This window comes from Mustelus asterias, unplaced genomic scaffold (genome assembly GCF_964213995.1).
Source record: "Mustelus asterias unplaced genomic scaffold, sMusAst1.hap1.1 HAP1_SCAFFOLD_1758, whole genome shotgun sequence".
Taxonomy (NCBI): domain Eukaryota; kingdom Metazoa; phylum Chordata; class Chondrichthyes; order Carcharhiniformes; family Triakidae; genus Mustelus; species Mustelus asterias.
Window position 1 is genome coordinate 40,514 of NW_027591703.1, and position 15,994 is coordinate 56,507.

Genomic DNA, 15,994 nt, shown 5'->3' on the forward strand with positions numbered 1-15,994 from the left:
AATGCAGTTTGTTGGGAGATCCTGTGTAAATTGGTGCTGCGTCTCGGACATTACACCACACTGCCCCATTGTAACAATCCTGAGAACTCCCTCATTGGCTGTGAGGTGACTGGGTGACGTGTCGAGGTGTTGCACGGTTTTTTTTGGAAATGGGAGCGGTGTCATTAACTGATCGAGTTCCCCGGTTGAGTGTGTGTCCTGCTCTCAGAGGGAGGGAGCCAGTGGAGAATCAGGGGGTTGAGGAAAGCTGTGGAAATCAGGGATTTTCCAGAAACTACCCACCAGGCGCTGTTTAATTTGGAACCTCATGGGCAAATAGAATTTTAGTCACTGACTTTGGGGTAAACTTCGCACTCAGAATTACACACACACACTCAATCTCATACACGTACTTACAAACACACAGACACACTCACCTCACAGACAGACACACACCTCGACTCACTGGCAAACATTCGCAGACACACACAGGGAGCAGTTTGATTCTCTCACCTTAGGTGTCCATCGCGGATCAGGCTGTGACACTGGCTCACCGCTCTCTCTCTCTCTGAGCGAGCAGTGACTTTGCTGGTGTCATGACGTGACGGTCCTCTTCCTCTTGAGCTGCTCACTACAATTGGTGCACTCACTCACACAGCTCGGAAGTGTGGTTTGAGGAACCGCACTCACCCAGTTTACAAAAAAGCAGAAGGTTCAGAATGTAACGCTCCTTCCCCGCTCAGTAACACCGTGTGCCAACTAACCTATCAGGGGCATTTCCTCACAGGCCCTGGGGGAGAGGCAACAGAAAAACTGCCCCCGGTCAGGTACAGTGGGAATTGGCTATGTCAACATGTTTGGGTAACGCTGCGGTTGCTCGTTCCAGCCACCGAGGGGCATTATAGCTCAGCTCAATCACTGTCCCTTCCAGTCGAGCTGGGGGTTGGACGGTCACTCTGCAGGAAACGGACAGCAATATTAACACAGCGTATTCGTGCAGGCAGACACAAAAGGCCAGGTCCACAGAGTAACAAAACATCATCAAATGCTTCGCCTCCAACACTGCAATTCAATTCCAATCACATTATTTGCTCAAACAATTCAACATTAATTGTCAGAAGTGATGTGCATTTAACAATTAATCTGGCATGATCTCACACACACAATATCCAGTGTGTTTGATGGGGACAGTGTAGAGGGAGCTTTACTCTGTATCTAACCCCGTGCTGTACCGGTCCTGGGAGTGTTTAATGGGGACAGTGTAGAGGGAGCTTTACTCTGTATCTAACCCCGTGCTGTACCGGTCCTGGGAGTGTTTGATGGGGGACAGTGTAGAGGGAGCTTTACTCTGTATCTAACCCCGTGCTGTACCTGTCCTGGGAGTGTTTGATGGGGGACAGTGTAGAGGGAGCTTTACTCTGTATCTAACCCCGTGCTGTACCTGTCCTGGGAGTGTTTGATGGGGACAGTGTAGAGGGAGCTTTACTCTGTATCTAACCCCGTGCTGTACCTGTCCTGGGAGTGTTTGATGGGGACAGTGTAGAGGGAGCTTTACTCTGTATCTCACCCCGTGCTGTACCTGTCCTGGGAGTGTTTGATGGGGACAATGTCAAAGGAGCTTTACTCTGTATCTAACCCCGTGCTGTACCTGTCCTGGGAGTGTTTGATGGGGACAGTGTAGAGGGAGCTTTACTCTGTATCTAACCCCGTGCTGTACCTGTCCTGGGAGTGTTTGATGGGGACAGTGTAGAGGGAGCTTTACTCTGTATCTAACCCCGTGCTGTACCGGTCCTGGGAGTGTTTAATGGGGACAGTGTAGAGGGAGCTTTACTCTGTATCTAACCCCGTGCTGTACCTGTCCTGGGAGTGTTTGATGGGGGACAGTGTAGAGGGAGCTTTACTCTGTATCTAACCCCGTGCTGTACCTGTCCTGGGAGTGTTTGATGAGGACAGTGTAGAGGGAGCTTTACTCTGTATCTAACCCCGTGCTGTACCTGTCCTGGGAGTGTTTGATGGGGACAGTGTAGAGGGAGCTTTACTCTGTATCTAACCCCGTGCTGTACCTGTCCTGGGAGTGTTTGATGGGGACAGTGTAGAGGGAGCTTTACTCTGTATCTAACCCCGTGCTGTACCTGTCCTGGGAGTGTTTGATGGGGATAGTGTCAAAGGAGCTTTACTCTGTATCTAACCCCATGCTGTACCTGTCCTGGGAGTGTTTGATGGGGACAGTGTAGAGGGAGCTTTACTCTGTATCTCACCCCGTGCTGTACCTGTCCTGGGAGTGTTTGATGGGGACAGTGTCAAAGGAGCTTTACTCTGTATCTAACCCCATGCTGTACCTGTCCTGGGAGTGTTTGATGGGGACAGTGTAGAGGGAGCTTTACTCTGTATCTCACCCCGTGCTGTACCTGTCCTGGGAGTGTTTGATGGGGACAGTGCAGAGGGAGCTTTACTCTGTATCTAACCCCATGCTGTACCTGTCCTGGGAGTGTTTGATGGGGGACAGTGTAGAGGGAGCTTTACTCTGTATCTAACCCCGTGCTGTACCTGTCCTGGGAGTGTTTGATGGGGACAGTGTAGAGGGAGCTTTACTCTGTATCTAACCCCGTGCTGTACCTGTCCTGGGAGTGTTTGATGGGAGTCATGATGTGGAGATGCCGGCCTTGGACTGGGGTAAACACAGTAAGAAGTCTCACAACACCAGATTAAAGTCCAACAGGTTTATTTGGTAGCAAACGCCACTAGTTTTAGGTGCGCTGCCCCTTTGTCTGGTGAGTGGGAGTGTTATTCACAAACGCAGAGTCGCTGAGCAGAGACTGATAGCCAAGTTCCGCACACATGAGAACAGCCTCAACCGGGATCTTGGGTTCATGTCACACTATCTGTTACCCCCACGACTTGCCTGGGCTTGCAAAATCTCACTAACTGTTCTGGCTGGAGACAATACACATCTCTTTAACCTGTGCTTAACCCTCTCTCCACTCACATTGTCTGTACCTTTCAGACTTGATTACCTGTAAAGACTCGCATTGCAACCATTATTTTGTAAATTGAGTTTGTGTCTTTATAAGCCCTGTTTGTGAACAGAATTCCCACTCACCAGACGAAGGGGCAGCGCTCCGAAAGCTAGTGGCTTTTGCTACTAAATAAACCTGTTGGACTTGAAGCTGGTGTTGTGAGACTTCTTACAGTGTTTGATGGGGACAGTGTAGGGGGAGCTTTACTCTGTATCTAACCTAGTGGGGTCCATATAGAGATTGGCTAATGACACAATTTTCATTTGTTAAAAATGTATTTTCTGCGAGAAATCAGTTGATTGAAGTTGATGCAGTCAGAGACTCATCAGAAAGAGCTGCCAAGACAATTCACACACAGTCAGCTGTAACTGCAAGCAGCTAATGGTGTGGGGGAGAAGGAGTGTCAGCAACATCATGGGTTTATCCCTGAGGATCTCTGTCCAGGAACCATCCGGAGACCCAGTCCCCGTCCAGAGACACGCAGGCTCCCACACACACACAGACGCCCCCTCCCACACAGACGCCCCCTCCCACACAGACGCCCCCTCCCACACAGACGCCCCCTCCCACACAGACGCCCCCTCCCACACAGACGCCCCCTCCCACACAGACGCCCCCTCCCACACAGACGCCCCCTCCCACACAGATGCCCCCTCCCACACAGACGGTTTTCAGGTGTAGTATCAGTTGGATGTTGAGAGCACCAATTGTTCAGGTCTGTCCTTGGTGTCTGGGGTGGGACCTGGGTTATTGCTCAGAGAGCCCCCTCCCCGAGGCTGTACAGCGAGCGTGGGAGGGCTGTGTCGGTGTGCTGGTGGGTGAGGAGGGGTCTGCCGGGGCTTCGATCTTCAGCATTTGTGTTCATTCAGCACTGTTAATCTGGAGTCAGCTTCCCTGAAACAAGAGGCAGCAATAAAGCTCCGACTTCAACCACGTCCCTTACCTCAGAGTGTACCCGAACCTCACATCCAGTGACAGATGTCTCTGACGCAACGTCACTGGGGTTAAAGATGAAGGTTATTCATTAGTCACAAGTAAGGCTTACATTAACACTGCAATGAAGTCACTTGAAAATCCCCCAGTCGCCACACTCCGACATCTGTTCGGGTAACACTGAGGGATAATTTAGCCCGGCTCAATCCACCTAACCAGCACGTCTTTCAGACGGTGGGAGGAAACCGGATCATCCGGGGGAAACCCACGCAGATACGGGGAGAACGTGGGCAGCACGGTAGCACAGTGGTTAGCACTGCTGCTTCACAGCTCCAGGGTCCTGGGTTCGATTCCCGGCTCGGGTCACCGTCTGTGTGGAGTTTGCACATTCTCCTCGTGTCTGCGTGGGTTTCCTCCGGGTGCTCCGGTTTCCTCCCACAGTCCAAAGATGTGCGGGTTAGGTTGATTGGCCAGGTTAAAAATTGCCCCTTAGAGTCCTGAGATGCGTAGGTTAGAGGGATTAGCGGGTAAATATATGTGGGGGTAGGGCCTGGGTGGGATTGTGGTCGGTGCAGACTCGATGGGCCGAATGGCCTCCTTCTGCACTGTAGGGTTTCTATGATTCTATGAACGTGCAGACTCCGCACAGACAGTGACCTAAGGCTGGAATCCAACCCGGATCCCTGGCGCTGAGAGGCAGCAGTGCTAACCCACTGTGTCACCGTGCCCCCGGGAATCGAACCCGGGTCCCTGGCACTGAGAGGCAGCAGTGCTAACCACTGTGTCACCGTGCTGCCCCACAGTCTCCTGCTGTGGTAACGTAGGAGACACGGCAGATAATTCCAGCACAAAGATCCCACAAACAGCAATCGGATAACGACCCAGATCATCTATTTACAGTAACTTAGTATCAGGGATAAATATTGGAAGTCCCGATCCTCTGACAGTGCGGCACTCCCTCAGCACTGACCCTGTGACAGTGCGGCACTCCCTCAGCACTGACCCTCTGACAGTGCGGCACTCCCTCAGTACTGACCCTCTGACAGTGCGGCACTCCCTCAGCACTGACCCTCTGACAGTGCGGCACTCCCTCAGTACTGACCCTCTGACAGTGCGGCACTCCCTCAGCACTGACCCTCTGACAGTGCGGCACTCCCTCAGTACTGACCCTCTGACAGTGCGGCACTCCCTCAGCACTGACCCTCTGACAGTGCAGCACTCGATCAGCACTGACCCTCTGACAGTGCGGCACTCCCTCAGCACTGACCCTCTGACGGTGCGGCACTCCCTCAGCACTGACCCTCTGACAGTGCGGCACTCCCTCAGTACTGACCCTCTGACAGTGCGGCACTCCCTCAGCACTGACCCTCTGACAGTGCGGCACTCGATCAGCACTGACCCTCTGACAGTGCGGCACTCCCTCAGCACTGACCCTCTGACAGTGCGGAACTCCCTCAGTACTGACCCTCTGACAGTGCGGCACTCCCTCAGTACTGACCCTGTGACAGTGTGGCACTCCCTCAGCACTGACCCTCTGACAGTGTGGCACTCCCTCAGTACTGACCCTCTGACAGTGCGGCACTCCCTCAGCACTGACCCTGTGACAGTGCGGCACTCCCTCAGCACTGACCCTGTGACAGTGCAGCACTCCCTCAGCACTGACCCTGTGACAGTGCGGCACTCCCTCAGCACTGACCCTGTGACAGTGCAGCACTCTCTCAGCACTGACCCTGTGACAGTGCGGCACTCCCTCAGTACTGACCCTGTGACAGTGCAGCACTCCCTCAGCACTGACCCTGTGACAGTGCGGATTGGTTTATGGAGTTTGAATCAGCAGTAAATGCAGTATGAGAAGGCTGGTAATTCATTCCATGGAATTGCATCAGCCAGGGGTCTGCTCCGTAACAAGAACTCTGCACAGGAACACTCAGAAGGGAATCTGCCAGGCACAGCAAAAAGCTCTGTGATGACAGCAAGGGCAGGGCGTGTTTGCTGGTGGGTCTGTTCTGGTCTACACCCCAGCCCAGAACAGCCCAAAGAGGAGCTGCACCCAGACGGTGAAGAGTCAGGAAGTCTCGGGAATTACAAAAGGATTACCGGAGCTGCTCTTTGACCCAGTCCCTCTGCTGTCTCAGCACCTGGAGCAAGATATCCTCTTCAAACTCCACACCGTCCGACTCTGAGAGAGAAAAACAAGCAGATATTCAGGTACTGGAGGAGCCAGCCAGGCTGTTCTCAGCCAGTGACATGTGGGATGAAGCTTCTGTACTTCAGGCTCTGTTTCAGCGTGATGTGAAGAGACAGTGGAGAGCAGAGCGAAAGCAATCACCTTCCCGGCTTGTTAGCTGATCATTGGTATAGAATCACAGAAACCCTACAGTGCAGAAGGAGGCCATTCGGCCCATTGAGTCTGCACCAACCACAATCCCACCCAGGCCCTACCCCCATATCCCGACACATTTACCCGCTAACCCCTCGAACCTACACATCTCAGAACTCTAAGGGGCAATTTTTAGCATGGCCAATCAACCTATCCCACACATCTTTGGACCTTGGGAGGAAACCGGAGCACCCGGAGGAAACCCACGCAGACACGAGGAGAATGTGCAAACTCCACACAGTCAGTGACCCGAGCCGGGAATCGAACCCAGGTCCCTGGCGCTGTGAGGCAGCAGCGCTAACCACTGTGTCACCGTGCCCCCGGGAATGGAACCCGGGTCCCTGGCGCTGTGAGGCAGCAGCGCTAACCACTGTGTCACCGTGCTGCCCCATGTTGTACCTGGACAACATGGAGCCCAGTCTGTTCGCTGCACTTCTGCGGCTGGGGGTTTGTTCAGAGTGCAAACTGGCTGCACTCAACTCACCCATTAGAACAGAAACAAAATCTCTCCAAAAGGCCACAGAACAAGAGGAGGAGATGGGCAACTCTGAGGTTTCAGCCAAGATGTGGTTTGATCTGTCCCTGTCCTGGGAGTGTTTGATGGGCGACAGTGTAGAGGGAGCTTTACTCTGTATCTAACCCCGTGCTGTACCTGTCCTGGGAGTGTTTGATGGGGGACAGTGTAGAGGGAGCTTTACTCTGTATCTAACCCCGTGCTGTACCTGTCCTGGGAGTGTTTGATGGGGACAGTGTAGAGGGAGCTTTACTCTGTATCTAACCCCGTGCTGTACCTGTCCTGGGAGTGTTTGATGGGGACAGTGTAGAGAGAGCTTTACTCTGTATCTAACCCCGTGCTGTACCTGTCCTGGGAGTGTTTGATGGGGACAGTGTAGAGGGAGCTTTACTCTGTATCTAACCCCGTGCTGTCCCTGTCCTGGGAGTGTTTGATGAGGACAGTGTAGAGGGAGCTTTACTCTGTATCTAACCCCGTGCTGTACCTGTCCTGGGAGTGTTTGATGGGGACAGTGTAGAGGGAGCTTTACTCTGTATCTAACCCCGTGCTGTACCTGTCCTGGGAGTGTTTGATGGGGACAGTGTAGAGGGAGCTTTACTCTGTATCTAACCCCGTGCTGTACCTGTCCTGGGAGTGTTTGATGGGGACAGTGTCGAGGGAGCTTTACTCTGTATCTAACCCCGTGCTGGACCTGTCCTGGGAGTGTTTGATGGGGACAGTGTAGAGGGAGCTTTACTCTGTATCTAACCCCGTGCTGTACCTGTCCTGGGAGTGTTTGATGGGGACAGTGTAGAGGGAGCTTTACTCTGTATCTAACACCGTCCTGTCCCTGTCCTGGGAGTGTTTGATGAGGACAGTGTAGAGGGAGCTTTACTCTGTATCTAACCCCGTCCTGTCCCTGTCCTGGGAGTGTTTGATGGGGACAGTGTAGACGGAGCTTTACTCTGTATCTAACCCCGTGCTGTACCTGTCCTGGGAGTGTTTGATGGGGACAGTGTAGAGGGAGCTTTACTCTGTATCTAACCCCGTGATGTACCTGTCCTGGGAGTGTTTGATGGGGACAGTGTAGAGGGAGCTTTACTCTGTATCTAACCCCGTGCTGTACCTGTCCTGGGAGTGTTTGATGGGGGACAGTGTAGAGGGAGCTTTACTCTGTATCTAACCCCGTGCTGTACCTGTCCTGGGAGTGTTTGATGGGGACAATGTAGAGGGAGCTTTACTCTGTATCTAACCCCGTGCTGTACCTGTCCTGGGAGTGTTTGATGGGGACAGTGTAGAGGGAGCTTTACTCTGTATCTAACCCCGTGCTGTACCTGTCCTGGGAGTGTTTGATGGGGACAGTGTAGAGGGAGCTTTACTCTGTATCTAACCCCGTGCTGTACCTGTCCTGGGAGTGTTTGATGGGGACAGTGTAGAGGGAGCTTTACTCTGTATCTAACCTCGTGCTCTCCCTGTCCTGGGAGTGTTTGATGGGGACAGTGTAGAGGGAGCTTTACTCTGTATCTAACCCCGTGCTGTACCTGTCCTGGGAGTGTTTGATGGGGGACAGTGTAGAGGGAGCTTTACTCTGTATCTAACCCCGTGCTGTACCTGTCCTGGGAGTGTTTGATGGGGGACAGTGTAGAGGGAGCTTTACTCTGTATCTAACCCCGTGCTGTACCTGTCCTGGGAGTGTTTGATGGGTACAGTGTGGAGGGAGCTTTACTCTGTATCTAACCCCGTGCTGTACCTGTCCTGGGAGTGTTTGATGGGGACAGTGTGGAGGGAGCTTTACTCTGTATCTAACCCCGTGCTGTACCTGTCCTGGGAGTGTTTGATGGGGACAGTGTAGAGGGAGCTTTACTCTGTATCTGACCACGCTGTGTATCTGTCCTGGGAGTGTTTGATGGGGACAGTGTGGAGGGAGCTTTACTCTGTATCTAACCCCGTGCTGTACCTGTCCTGGGAGCGTTTGATGGGGACAGTGTAGAGGGAGCTTTACTCTGTATCTGACCACGCTGTGTATCTGTCCTGGGAGTGTTTGATGGGGACAGTGTAGAGGGAGCTTTACTCTGTATCTGACCACGCTGTGTATCTGTCCTGGCAGTGTTTGATGGGGACAGCGTAGAGGGAGCTTTACTCTGTATCTAACCTCGTGCTCTCCCTGTCCTGGGAGTGTTTGATGGGGACAGTGTAGAGGGAGCTTTACTCTGTATCTAACCCCGTGCTGAACCTGTCCTGGGAGTCTTTGATGGGGGACAGTGTAGAGGGAGCTTTACTCTGTATCTAACCCCGTGCTGTACCTGTCCTGGGGGTGTTTGATGGGGACAGTGTAGAGGGAGCTTTACTCTGTATCTAACCCTGTGCTGTACCTGTGCTGGGGTGTTTGATGGGGGACAGTGTAGAGGGAGCTTTACTCTGTATCTAACCCTGTGCTGTACCTGTCCTGGGAGTGTTTGATGGGGGACAGTGTAGAGGGAGCTTTACTCTGTATCTAACCCCGTGCTGTACCTGTCCTGGGAGTGAGACAGATGACGATATTATGGGATATATATATTCCGTATGATTACCCAGTGTTTTTACCTTCAGCTTCCTCAAGCAGCTGGGTTACAATCTCTGGGGTCTGGCGGTTACTGGGAATGGGTGAAGTAGGCAAGCGATGCGCCCTGGCACGGCTTCCAATCTTTGGCTTCTTACTGGACGGTTGCTTTGAAACAGGAGAGAACATTCTCTCAGAGACAACCTGGAACAGAGAGAAAGAGAGATTTGTTAAACTGACGTATAAACATGTTCTGGTGAAAGCACAAATCAGACACCCTCAGGGAGTGCCGCACTGTTAGAGGGTCAGTACTGAGGGAGTGCTGCACTGTCAGAAGGTCAGTACTGAGGGAGTGCTGCACTGTCAGAGGGTCAGTGCTGAGGGAGTGCCGCAGTGTCAGAGGGTCAGTACTGAGGGAGTGCCGCACTGTCAGAGGGTCAGTGCTGAGGGAGTGCCGCACTGTCAGAGGGTCAGTACTGAGGCAGTGCTGCACTGTCAGAGGGTCAGTGCTGAGGGAGTGCCGCAGTGTCAGAGGGTCAGTACTGAGGGAGTGCCGCACTGTCAGAGGGTCAGTGCTGAGGGAGTGCCGCACTGTCAGAGGGTCAGTACTGAGGGAGTGCTGCACTGTCAGAGGGTCAGTACTGAGGGAGTGCCGCACTGTCAGAGGGTCAGTGCTGAGGGAGTGCCGCACTGTCAGAGGGTCAGTGCTGAGGGAGTGCCGCACTGTCAGAGGGTCAGTACTGAGGGAGTGCTGCACTGTCAGAGGGTCAGTACTGAGGGAGTGCCGCACTGTCAGAGGGTCAGTGCTGAGGGAGTGCCGCACTGTCAGAGGGTCAGAAACTGAGGGAGTGCCGCACTGTCAGAGGGTCAGTGCTGAGGGAGTGCCGCACTGTCAGAGGGACAGTGCTGAGGGAGTGCTGCACTGTCAGAGGGTCAGTACTGAGGGAGTGCCGCAGTGTCAGAGGGTCAGTGCTGAGGGAGTGCTGCACTGTCCGAGGGTCAGGGCTGACGGAGTTCCGCACTGTCAGAGGGTCAGTGCTGTGGGAGTGCCGCACTGTCAGAGGGTCAGTGCTAAGGGAGTGCCGCACTGTAAGAGGGTCAGTGCTGAGGGAGTGACGCACTGTCTGAGGGTCAGTGTTGAGGGAGTGCCGCACTGTCAGAGGGTCAGTGCTGAGGGAGTGCCACACTGTCAGAGGGTCAGTGCTGAGGGAGTGCCGCACTGTCAGAGGGTCAGTGCTGAGGGAGTGCCGCACTGTCAGAGGGTCAGTGCTGAGGGAGTGCCGCACTGTCAGAGGGTCAGTGCTGAGGGAGTGTCGCACTGTCAGAGGGTCAGTGCTGAGGGAGTGCCGCACTGTCAGAGGGTCAGTACTGAGGGAGTGCCACACTGTCAGAGGGTCAGTACTGAGGGAGTGCCGCACTGTCAGAGGGTCAGTACTGAGGGAGTGCCGCACTGTCAGAGGGTCAGTACTGAGGGAGTGCCGCACTGTTAGGGGGTCAGTGCTGAGGGAGTGCCGCACTGTCAGAGGGTCAGTACTGAGGGAGTGCCGCACTGTCAGAGGGTCAGTACTGAAGGCAATGTGTTTCAGAGGTGGAGACATCGTGGTATCGTCACTGGACTAGTAATCCAGAAACTCAGCTAATGTTCTGGGGCCTGGGTTCGAATCCCACCACGGGAGATGGTGGAATTTGAATTCAATAAAAAATATTTGGAATTAAGAATCTACTGAAGATCATGAAACCATTGTCGATTGTCGGAAAAACCCATCTGGTCCTTTCGGGAAGGAAATCTGCCGTCCGTCCCCGGTCTGGTCTACATGTGACTCCAGAGCCACAGCAATGAGGTTGACTGAAATGCCCTCAGGCAATTAGGGACGGGCAATAAACGCTGGCCAGCCTGCGATGCCCCTGTCCCACGGATCAATGAAAAAAATAAGGAGCAATAAACCAAGGCTGCACCCACCCTCTCGGAGTGGGTGTAAAAGGTTTCTGGGTCACAATCTGGAAGGGCAGTGGTCCGGGGGGGGGGGCGGGGGGGATGAATATCTTCCATATGTCCTGGGGCCCAAAATCTATCGCTTGGTCACCGTCACTGGGTGATTGGCAGATTGCTGTATTTGGGATCTTGCTATGCAGGAATTGGCTGCTGCATTTCCTATATTACAGTAACCTTTCCCCTGAGCGTCTCTGTGACGTACAGGAGCAGTATTGCTGTGTGCAGTGTGATTTTATCCTGTTCTCTGGAGCGATGCTCCATGCGATGGAGTTAAACGTGGGGTGAGATGAAAGACAGCACCTGTCCCAGCACGTGTTGCAGGTTTGACTGCGCGCGGCTCTGTGTACGTCCCGCTCTGCGCACCATCCCCATCTCCTCAGGCAAAGGAATCCAGGCCTCATCGCTGCGTGACTCCTGCCCCAATTCTGTCTGATATCTCCCGGAGGCTGGGTGTCCCTGACCGGGGAGCGAGTGAGTGTCCTGCTGTGGTGTGGGGTCTCCTGGCGTCCTGGGCAGTGGAAGTGTCGAAGACCCTGTGCTGCTCTTGTCCTGCCCGGCTTTGTCACAGCCGTGCTGGTATCTGTGCCCCCTCTGCTCAGTGGCACTGCACGGACATCTCTCAGGCCGAGCCACCTGGCCTGATGGTTTGCCCCCAGCTGCCCCCGCTGGATGCCACCCTCCCTCAGGGTAGCTCCGGCGGGCCAGACTCTCTGCACAACTCTGCCCCGTGTCCACTGAGGCTGTGAGGGAATCAGGCCCTCTGTCCCCTCCTCCCCCCTGACCCCACCCTCTGTCCCCTCCTCCCCCCTGACCCCACCCTCTGTCCCCTCCTCCCCCCTGACCCCACCCTCTGTCCCCTCCTCCCCCCTGACCCCACCCTCTGTCCCCTCCTCCCCCCTGACCCCACCCTCTGTCCCCTCCCCCTCCCTGCCCTCTGTCCCCTCCTCCTCCTCCCTGACCCCACCCTCTGTCCCCTCCTCCCCCCTGACCCCACCCTCTGTCCCCTCCCCCTCCCTGCCCTCTGTCCCCTCCTCCCCCCTGACCCCACCCTCTGTCCCCTCCTCCCCCCTGACCCCACCCTCTTTCCCCTCCTCCTCCCTGCCCTCTGTCCCCTCCTCCTCCTCCCTGACCCCACCCTCTGTCCCCTCCTCCTCCCTGACCCCTGTCACCTCCTCCTCCCTGACCCCTGTCACCTCCTCCCCCCTGACCCCATTCGACATGACCCTGCCCTCTGTCCCCTCCTCCTCCCTGACCCCACCCTCTGTCCCCTCCTCCTCCCTGACCCCACCCTCTGTCCCCTCCTCCTCCCTGACCCCTGTCACCTCCTCCTCCCTGACCCCTGTCACCTCCTCCCCCCTGACCCCATTCGACATGACCCTGCCCTCTGTCCCCTCCTCCTCCCTGCCCTCTGTCCCCTCCTTCCCCCTGACCCCACCCTCTGTCCCCTCCTCTCCCCTGACCCTGCCCTCTGTCCCCTCCCCCACCCTGACCCCACCCTCTGTCCTCTCCTCCCCCCTGACCCTGCCCTCTGTCCAGGAAGTCTGGGTCAGAGTGCTGGTGTTCCCGGGCTGGCTGGGGACACACTGGGCCATGTACGGATGGGGGTTCTGTCGATATTGGCTCCCTCCTGTTCGGGTTCAGCATTGCCTTGCTGACATCAGCTCCAGTCACTGTCTTCACACAGTGCGTGGGGGGCCTGGCAGGATTCGCAGCCCTCCTCCAATAGCCCTCCAGGGAGGGGACCATCGCCCTCACCCTGTCCTCGTCTGCTTCCTCATTACACTCAGCAATCTGTGAAAAGAATAAACACACTCATAAATCTTCCTCAGCTGGAAATCTGTGTCCAATTCTGGCCACCACTCACTGTGGGAAGGATGTCTCGGCCTCATTGGGGAAGGAGATTAACTGGAACATTCCCGGGGACGAGGGGGCTTCAGTTCAGGCAGAGAGACTGGGAGAAGCTGGGGCCGTTCCCCTCGGAGCGGAGAGGGTTCGGGGGGAGATTGAATCGAGGCGTTCAGAATCACGAGGGGGAGGGGGGGGTTTGGATGGAGTGAATGAGGAGAAAGTGTTTCCAGTGACAGGAGGCTCGGTAACCGGAGGGGACACGGAGTGAAGAGAATCGGGAAAAGAACCAGAGGGGGGGGAGATGAGGGGAATTTTATTTTGGACACACAGCGAGTTGTTGGGATCTGGAAGGCGCTGCCTGAAAGGGCGCTGGAAGCTGATTCAACAGGAACTTTCAAAAGGGGCAATTGGGGAAATACTGGGAATTTACAGGGAGAGCGGGAGAGAGAGCAGGGTGTAGTGGGGATAGATCAGCATGTCCAAAGCACCTGGACAACTCCAGATCCGGCCCATGGACCCCTTGTTCTAAATATGTCAGTGACAGAACTGGAGGATTCAGCCCCTCGAGCTTGTTACACAGGAACAGGAGGAGGCCATTCAGCCCCTCGAGCCTGTTACACAGGAACAGGAGGAGGCCATTCAGCCCCTCGAGCCTGTTACACAGGAACAGGAGGAGACCATTCAGCCCCTCCAGCCTGTTACACAGGAACAGGAGGAGACCATTCAGCCCCTCGAGCCTGTTACACAGGAACAGGAGGAGGCCATTCAGCCCCTCGAGCCTGTTACACAGGAACAGGAGGAGGCCCCATTCAGCCCCTCAAGCCTGTTACACAGGAACAGGAGGAGGCCATTCAGCCCCTCGAGCCTGTTACACAGGAACAGGAGGAAGCCCCATTCAGCCCCTTGAGCCTGTTACACAGGAACAGGAGGAGGCCATTCAGCCCCTTGAGCCTGTTACACAGGAACAGGAGGAGGCCCCATTCAGCCCCTCGAGCCTGTTACGCAGGAACAGGAGGAAGCCCCATTCAGCCCCTTGAGCCTGTTACACAGGAACAGGAGGAGGCCATTCAGTCCCTTGACCCTGTTACACAGGAACAGGAGGAGGCCATTCAGCCCCTCAAGCCTGTTACACAGGAACAGGAGGAGGTCATTCAGCCCCTCGAGCCTGTTACACAGGAACAGGAGGAGGCCATTCAGCCCCTCGAGTCTGTTACACGGGAACAGGAGGAGGCCATTCAGCCCCTCAAGCCTGTTACACAGGAACAGGAGGAGGCCATTCAGCCCCTCGAGCCTGTTAGCCAGGAACAGGAGGAGGCCATTCAGCCCCTCGAGCCTGTTCGCCAGGAACAGGAAAAGGCCATTCAGCCCCTCGAGCCTGTTAGCCAGGAACAGGAGGAGGCCATTCAGCCCCTCGAGCCTGTTCGCCAGGAACAGGAGGAGGCCATTCAGCCCCTCGAGCCTGTTACACAGGAACAGGAGGAGGCCATTCAGCCCCTCGAGCCTGTTCACCATTCAATGAGAACCTTTAAATCACAAAACTCTCTCAATCTCAGATTTAAAACGCAGACCTGATTGGTTGTGGATTGTGGAAGAGAATTCCAACCTCTATGTTCTTGTCCTATCTGTGTGTGGAGGAAGGTTTCCTAATTTCACTCCTGAGAGGGCCGCTTCTCATTTATCCTCTGTCCCCCCCTTGTCCGCGACTCTCCCCAACCAAGGGGCTGAATGGCCTCCTCCTGTTTCTCTGGGAATCGTTTCTCTCTCGTGATCCCCCCGTTACCCTTAATATCCTGAAAATGTTGCTGGAAAATTAGCCCCAAATTGTCTGGGTGTCAGAGAATCCAGCCCGGGTTTGTATAATCTCTCCCCCAGGGCCTGCACCTTCTGATGGGGGAGCTGGCTCACATACTGGCCTTATCCTCCAACAAGTTGGGCCCAGAGGGGTAACTGAGTCCCTCCGTTGTGGGTCGATTATGGGACCAAGTCTGGAGCGATGGGGGTGGGGCGTCAGTGCAGCAGTAATCACCTCCTGATGGAGGACACAGGCTCTGGGGGGCTGGAGAATCACCAACGCCTCTACTTTCTCAGGAGGCAAATTCGGCATGTCCGCTACGACTCTCACCAACTTTTACAGATGCCCCATAGAAAGCATTCTTTCTGGGTGTATCACAGCTTGGTCTGGCTCCTGCTCTGCCCAAGACCGCAAGGAACTACAAAAGGTCGTGAATGTAGCCCAATCCATCACTCAAACCAGCCTCCCATCCATTGACTCTGTCTACACTTCCCGCTGCCTCGGAAAAGCAGTCAGCATAATTAAGGACCCCACACACCCCGGACATTCTCTCTTCCACCTTCTTCCATCAGCAAAAAGATACAAAAGTCTGAGGTCACGTCCCAACTGACTCAAGAACAGCTTCTTCCCTGCTGCTGTCAGACCTTTGAATGGTACAGCTGCACAGTGTTACGGGTAATGTATTAGCATGGATAGAGGATTGGTTAACGAACAGAAAGCAAAGAGTGGGGGTAAATGGGTGTTTTTCTGGTTGGCGATCAGTGACTAGTGGTGTGCCTCAGGGATCAGTGTTGGGACTGCAATTGTTTACGATTGGCATAGATGATTTGGAGTTGGGGACCAAGTGCAGTGTGTCAAAATTTGCAGATGACCCTAAGATGAGTGGCAGAGCAAAGTGTGCAGAGGACGCTGAAAGTCTGCAAAGGGATATAGATAATCTAAGTGAGTGGGCGAGGGTCTGGCAGATGGAGTACAATGTTGGTAAATGTGAGGTCATCCATTTTGGTCGGAATAACAGCA

The 15,994-nt window shown here is 54.7% G+C and overlaps 1 protein-coding gene across 1 annotated transcript in view; it reads right to left on the reverse strand.

Annotated features, from left to right (window-relative positions):
• Positions 1 to 3,256: 3,256 nt before the first annotated feature.
• Positions 3,257 to 15,994, reverse strand: part of proser3 (proline and serine rich 3) — a gene marked incomplete at its 5' end in the record, with an annotated part of 33,101 nt that continues 20,363 nt past the window's right edge. Inside the window, 5 exons of the mRNA XM_078206758.1 lie at positions 3,257 to 3,890; positions 6,027 to 6,108; positions 9,386 to 9,545; positions 11,635 to 12,104; positions 12,855 to 13,125. Coding sequence (XP_078062884.1) covers positions 3,845 to 3,890; positions 6,027 to 6,108; positions 9,386 to 9,545; positions 11,635 to 12,104; positions 12,855 to 13,125 — 1,029 coding nt within the window. The remainder of the gene's footprint in view (positions 3,891 to 6,026; positions 6,109 to 9,385; positions 9,546 to 11,634; positions 12,105 to 12,854; positions 13,126 to 15,994) is intronic.